General features: G+C 38.8%; 1 protein-coding gene across 1 annotated transcript; it reads left to right on the top strand.

Annotated features, from left to right (window-relative positions):
• The first annotated feature begins 5005 nt into the window (after positions 1-5005).
• On the top strand, positions 5006-5870 carry LOC112089835 (uncharacterized mitochondrial protein AtMg00820-like). The gene is made up of 3 exons (XM_024160590.1): positions 5006-5362; positions 5433-5501; positions 5709-5870. The coding sequence occupies exons 1-3, from the start codon at positions 5006-5008 to the stop codon at positions 5868-5870; spliced, it is 588 nt and encodes a 195-aa protein (XP_024016358.1).
• Positions 5871-7108: the final 1238 nt, after the last annotated feature.

The raw sequence follows: 7108 nt of genomic DNA, 5'->3' as shown, positions 1-7108 counted from the left end.
TATTTTTACTGATTTTTTTGTAATTAAAATTAAAAACAGTTAACGGTTTTGTTTATACCGTTAACGACCGTTAAATCATAGGGAGGAAACTGGAATCGTATAAAATTTCAGAGCTTTTTTTGAACAAAAAAATAATTTGTGTAAGTTTCTAACAATACAAATACTAGCAAATTTTAAATAATTCAGGGTTTTGTAAGTTTTTTCCCATTAATGAATACTTTTGATTTAAGTCTGATTTGTTTCAATTTTATTGGACAGAAACAACCAACTTCCCACGTCAACGTTTAACCCACGTCATAAATGTGACATGACAACGTTGTTCATCTAGACAATTTTAATTGGTTCTTGTTTGATAAAAAATAATTTTGTTTTTATTATGGTAAATTAATCAGGTTACTTAATATTTTATTAATTAAAGAAAACAAATAAACATGTGCATTTTTTAGCCCGACCCAGTAAAAAACACTTGTATTTTTTGTACCCGACCCATTAAAAATTAGATCTTTTTATTTTAGGTTTAAAAAGTATTTAAATAATTACAAATATATTAAAAAAAAATCAAATTCTCCATGAATTTCGGAAAAAACAAATTAATGAAAATCTTTAAAAAAAAAAACAAAAATGGATATTCATTTTGAACAATTCTAAACAAAGAAATTACATCTACCTCTCAAAACAATCACTAACATAAAAAATGCATTTAACTCTCAACACAGTTACAAAAAAAAAGAATTTATAAAACATTTTTTTTTGTGAAGATTTTTTTTTCTTTTCTGCATAATTTTATATGTCTCTGGTGCTTGATTGAAAAATATTCAATTTTGGGTGCTATTACCATCAAAGAAACAGATTTGGAAAAAATATTTTTAAAATTCATATTTAGTATCCTACTATAATAGGTAATTTTGAAAATCGACAATAATATTTCCAAATTTCAGTTATGTACATAAATATTTAGTTTCTGAATTTATGATATCTCATTTATTAGTCATTGGCATTCCACTTCTTTCTAAAATTTCAAATCAACTTAAAAGATGACATTAATTATTTATGTACGACACTAATTATCAGAAACTCAATTTTTCGAATTATGTTATGTAAGAAAAAAAATTGTTTCCAAATTTGTTGAGATGTTTCATTTATTAATAGTTAAGATTTTACTTGTTTTTCAATTTTCTAAATCATATTAGAAATTTTTTATTAAAGAAAACCCTATATAATCTACTCCCTATTTTTTTATGTCTCCTGGCCTTACAAATCTGGGCGTTATCAGACTTTTCGTCTCTTCCCGGCCTCTTCTCGATTACCTCTATTTATCAAAATATGAGCTTCTTCTTTTGGAAAACAAAAGAATTAGGCATTACAGATCTACAAAAGGATGTATATCCTTGGATCCTATTGTTTATTTGGAAAGGAAGGAACGAAAAGATTTTCAACGGGAAAGAAATTCCCCCGCAAGACACCTTGATCCACGATAGGGTGGAAGCAGAAAGCTGGAGAACTGCGAATCAACTTGAAGACGACGATGAGGCACAAATGGAGATGCTGGCCCCTACTCTGCCCCCGATTTTGCTACCTGAGGAACCGCAGTTACCGATATGCCGGATTGATGCTTCATGGATTGATCACGGATAGGTTAGCGGCCTTGGGTGGAGTTTTGAGGACGGCAGTGGGCTTGAGAGTTTTGGCCTGCAGGGATGTCGCAGAAGCCTCTCGGCTCTTCATGCTGAGATGGATAGCCTCCTTTGGGCTATGTCATGTATGAGAGACAGACAGATGACTTCGGTGCACTTTCAAACTGATTGTTTAGACCTTGTGAGTATGTCGGATTCTCCAACGGATTGGCCGTCATTTGCGACAGAGCTGGAATCGTTACACATCATTCGAGAGAGCTTCTCTGCGTTCAGTTTATCCTATATCCCGAGGAGTTCAAATGTCCGAGCGGATAGTCTTGCAAAAGGAGCTCGAGCAAGAGGAGTCATATTTTCCCAAATCGATCATAACGAGTCAATCAAGGATGGCCCTCGGACCACTCTTTCAATAGACCAAATGTGATTGTAATAGTTGGGTAGAGGAGAAAAAAAAATCTACTTCCTATATAAACTATGTCATTCTCAACATTTCATTTATCAGAGATAATCATTATATGCTTCCAAGCTTTCTGTTTAGGGGAATTTTAGTCCTTATTAGGGGCAAGTCTCCTCCAAAACCAGAAAACACGTGAAGGCCTGGAAAACACTATGCAAGGGTGTTTTCTGATGGCTCTCAAATGCTCAGGTCAGAAAACGGTGAAAAACGACCACCAATTGCAAATCGGAGAGAGGAAAGAAATCATAAAACGAAGGGAAGGATTTTAGACGAAATTCCTGAGAAGGGTATATTCTGCTCGGACCTTTGTGTGGTGGGATTTTTGTGGTGAAAAGAGAAGAGTGAAAAAGTTTTGGGGTGGAAATACTCCACGGTTTAGGAACTGATAATATAGAATATTATGTTAGTATTTTGTAAATGTTGTTCAGATAATTTAGGCTAAGATCTTCTTTGTAATCCTCTTTGTAATCCCTGATATTTGGGAACAGTTTTGGCTTTATAGTTTTGTAATCCCACATTCCCATCATACTTGATTTTGATGATCACAACTATGATGCTTGGAGGGAGCTTTTCCTTACCCACTGCTTAGCCTTTGATGTCGCTGGACATATTGATGGGACTCTGCTTCCCACTGCTGCTACTGATGTGCTTGGCACAAACGTGATGGTTTGGTCAAATTGTGGATCTATGGAACTCTTGCCCCACCTCTGTTCCGATCCTCTTTCAAAACTGGTGGCACAGCACGAGATGTATGGCTTCGCGTCGAAAATCAATTCCGCAACAACAAAGAAGCACGCGCTATTCAACTCGACAACGAACTTCGCAACACCAAAATCAGAGATCTGACGCTCAAAGATTATTCTCAGAAACTCAAATCCATTGCTGACCTGCTCGCTAATGTGGATGCTCCGGTCACAGAAAGAACTCTGGTCAAGTACCTCATCAACGGTCTCAACGACAAATATGATAACATTATTAATGTTATCAAACATAAGGATCCGTTTCCAAGCTTTGATGATGCGAAAAACATGCTCGAGGACGAAGAAACATGACTCAGACGAACCCACAGAGCGTCGGCTACTCACAACGATTACTCCTCTTCGTCACATGCTCTCGTCGTCTCCACTCAGCAGTCGACGACGACTCAAACTTCACAACCCACCAGACAGAATCAGACACAACGATTTAACAACTACTGAGGCAACAAGAAAAACCGTTGTGGCAGATTCAATAACCAGTTTTGCCCTAACTTCCTAAATTGGACTCCATCAAACATATGGCCACCTCAATACACTTCGTGGCCCAACCAATTTCAGAACTGGAACCCATACGCTCAAATGGGAACTTACCGTGGTCCGACGATGCCTCCTTTTCATCCTTCGTTCCAACCACAGCCTGAGGCCAATCTGATGCAAGCTTAGCCAATAGAACAATACCGCGACGTCTACAGCGGTCAGACCTTCCCAGATCCGTCTACTTTGGATTGGTACATGGATTCTGGAGCCTCTGCTCATCTCTCATCATCTGCAGGTATCCTAAACTCTAATTTTACTCGTAGCATCAATCATTCAGTCATCGTTGGAAATGGTTCCAAAATCCCTGTCACATCCATTGGCTCATCATATCTAAACACTGGTTCTCGTCCTCTTTCTCTTCATAATATCCTTGTTGCTCCACAAATTGTTAAAAATTTGATCTCAGTTCGTAAATTTACGAAAGATAATTGGTGTAGTGTTGAGTTTGACCCATTTGGTTTTTCTGTGAAGGACATTCAAACTCAGAAAGTTCTGCTCCAATGTGAGAGCTCCAGTGATCTGTACCTTCTTCCAGCTTCCTTCAATAAACCATCTTCCTCAACTTCAACTGCTCTTTTAGCTTCCACCCCATCACTGTGGCACAAAAGACTCGGCCACGTCAATAATGTTGCTCTTCGTTCCATTCTTTCTTCAAATTTGATTCTCTGTAATAATGACAAGTTACATTCTTCTTGTGAACCTTGTCATTTGGGAAAATAAATAAAGCTTCCATTTCATCTTTCTCATTCGAAAATTTATAAGCCTTTTGAGATAATTCACTCTGATGTTTGGTCCTCTCTAATTCCAAGCATCAGTGGAATTCGTTATTATGTCTTATTCCTTGATCATATTTCTCAATTACTCTGGGTTTATCCAATTCGCCGTAAAAGTGATGTCTTCTCAAAATTTCTACATTTCACAGCTTACATCAAAAACCAATTTGGTGCCCAAATACAATCCTTTCAGTGCGACAATGGAAGAGAATTCAACAACAAAGATTTCCATGACTATTTCGATAGAAATGGAATAACGGTTCTCTTTTCATGCCCTTACACTTCCCAACAAAATGGGAAGTCTGAGAGAATGATATGAACCATAAATAATACTCTGTGATCTCTTCTTTCCAAGCTCAGCTCGCGCCATGTTACTGGGTTGAAGCTCTCCATGTCGCAGTACATCTTTTAAATATCTTACCCTCTTCTGCAATTAAAAATCAAATCCCATACACTCTGCTTTTCAAGAAAAATCCAAAATAAGATCATTTGAGAGTTCTTGGATGTCTGTGTTTTCCCAATCTCAATAACTCCACTCTCCATAAACTATCTCCAAGATCCACACCTTGTCTCTTTCTGGGATATCCTTTACAGCACCGAGGGTACAGATGCCTTGATTTAAAAACCAATAAGATCATCATATCTCGCCATGTTCATTTTAATGAAGAGAAATTTCCAGCTGCAGAAAAACACCAAAATCCAGACTCACCTTATCAATTTCTCGACCACACTGACCCTTCCCCAATATTTCGTAACATTCTTCAAACACCTCTTTCACTTCCATCACCAAACCCACCAACTAATTCAAACGACCCACAACCCCTTATTCTCCCTGTTTCTCGTCACACAATGACGACTCGAGCCAAGTTTGGAATACGTAAACCAAAACAAATGCTTTCTCTTCTCACCACAACAAAATCTCCACTTCCAAAAAGCTATAAACAGGCCCTTTCTGATCCAAATTGGACACCTGCGATGACTGATGAACATGGTGCTATGATTGAAACTAGAACTTGGGATCTTGTACCTCGACCTCCAGGGGTCAATATTGTTAACTCTATGTGGCTGTTCAAACATAAGTATGATGCAGATGGAGCTCTTACACGCCACAAAGCCCGATCTGTAGCAAATGGCAAATCGCAGGAAGCAGGCATTGACTTTACCAAAACTTTCAGTCCAGTTGTCAAACCAGCGACCATTCGCACTGTCTTAAACATTGGTGATGCTCTCAATTGGCCGATCCATCAGTTAGATGTCAAAAATGCTTTTTTTGCAGGGACATCTAGAAGAAATTGTCTATATGCATCAAGCACCAGGCTTTGTGGATCCTAGATTTCCCAACCATGTCTGCAAATTAAGAAAGACCATCTATGGCCTAAAGCAAGCACCAAGGGCCTGGAATTCACGGTTTGCTATAAGCCATATTGGATTCCTGCGCAGTAAAGCAGATGCTTCTCTGTTTGTTTTCAAGAAAAATCGTGATCTTGCATACATCCTGCTTTATGTCGATGATATAGTGTTAACAGCTTCTTCAATGAGTCTTCTGTAACAGATCATCACTAAACTCAAAGAAGAATTCCCAATGACAGACATGGGCAAACTCCAGCACTTCCTCGGGATTAAAGCTGAGTACAACGCTCAAGGAATGTTCTTAAGTCAGGCATCTTATGCTAAGGAAATACTTGATCGCGCAGGTGATAACACCGTATTTTGACCACTTTTATGGATCGTTTTGAAATACTTTCTCTATGTTTTTAATTGCTTTTAAGTACTTTTATTACATTTTTCTAGTATTTGTAGTTCCAAGACTCTTTTCAGGTAACTTTGGGAAAAGCTTAACAAAATGGATAGAAAACCAGATTTCAGCTCAGAGTCAAACCGTCATAAGTTCACCTCCGATTGAAGGCCTTCTCACCGTCTGATCCAGCTCAAATTTGGAGATCTTAAAGATGGAAGTATCAGCTTTCTAGCACACTTTACAGCTTGGCAATCCAACGGTTCAATCAAAATATACGCGGAAAGTAAGATGTCCCGTAAACCAGCCGATCGACAAGCGTTTCCACCCGCGGCCAACAGACCAATCCCCGTGGTCACACACGTCTCGACCGCAGCCAGCCAACCATTTCCCGCGGTCACGCACATCCCGACCGCGGCCAGCTAATTCCGACTCCGAAGGCCCATTTCTGAAGCCCATTTCATTTTCCCAGCCTTGATTCCGGAACCCTAGACCCTAGAGATGTTTTAGGAACCGTAATTCGTATGACCTCATATGTTCTTATTGGGTTTGTAAAGATTATGAGCAATCAAATCAGTGTAAGGAATATTCCAACTGTCGAATGAAGAGAAATTTGAACAGTGTTTCCCGCTTAATAGATTATTCATACGAGGCACGGATCCCTTGATACTGGGTCCAGGCTGTCGGGGTCCAGGCTGTCAGGGTTGTCCTGCTTGCTGACTTATCTTTTCGAATACCTGTGCGGGTTACACTTCCTTATATCCCGACCCTTCTAGATCACTGAGCTTTGTCCTATGACATAAAGAATGTAACCTCTTCTCCTCCTGACCACTCAGTTCTCGATCTCCTTGTCTCTGACAGTGTGACCTGCCCTGTCAGATACGAAGAATCCGAGAACATATAGCTTATCATGCCAGATCTCTTGAATCCATATGATTCAAAGCCCGATGCTATATGCTTAGGTTGTATTGAGATGTATGTCCAATATGAATCCTAATTTGGCCCAGAGGGGCCGTACTTGCAACAAAGCCAGTTTTTGACCATTTTTATGGATCACTTTAATATCTTTTGTAGGTGTTTTTACTCTGTTTTTAAAGGTTTTCAAGGAATTTTTATGCTTTTGGATTTTAAAAGACTTTTCAGGTAACTTGGGAGAGATCTCAAGGAGAGACGAATACCTTTTCACCGTATGATCATCCCCAAAATTGGACACTTAA

Source organism: Eutrema salsugineum, unplaced genomic scaffold (genome assembly GCF_000478725.1).
Source record: "Eutrema salsugineum unplaced genomic scaffold, Eutsalg1_0 scaffold_11, whole genome shotgun sequence".
NCBI lineage: Eukaryota > Viridiplantae > Streptophyta > Magnoliopsida > Brassicales > Brassicaceae > Eutrema > Eutrema salsugineum.
The sequence above is the reverse complement of the archived record's forward strand: the minus strand, read 5'-3'. Positions and strand labels throughout refer to the sequence as shown.

Bases quoted from the DNA above. Each gene is read 5' to 3' on its own strand.
- LOC112089835 (XM_024160590.1), top strand. From the start codon at position 5,006: ATGACGACTCGAGCCAAGTTTGGAATACGTAAACCAAAACAAATGCTT. The intron at 5,363-5,432 runs GTCTTAAACATT...CTTTTTTTGCAG, and splicing joins AACCAGCGACCATTCGCACT to GGACATCTAGAAGAAATTGT. The intron at 5,502-5,708 runs GTCTGCAAATTA...CTTCTGTAACAG, and splicing joins ATCCTAGATTTCCCAACCAT to ATCATCACTAAACTCAAAGA.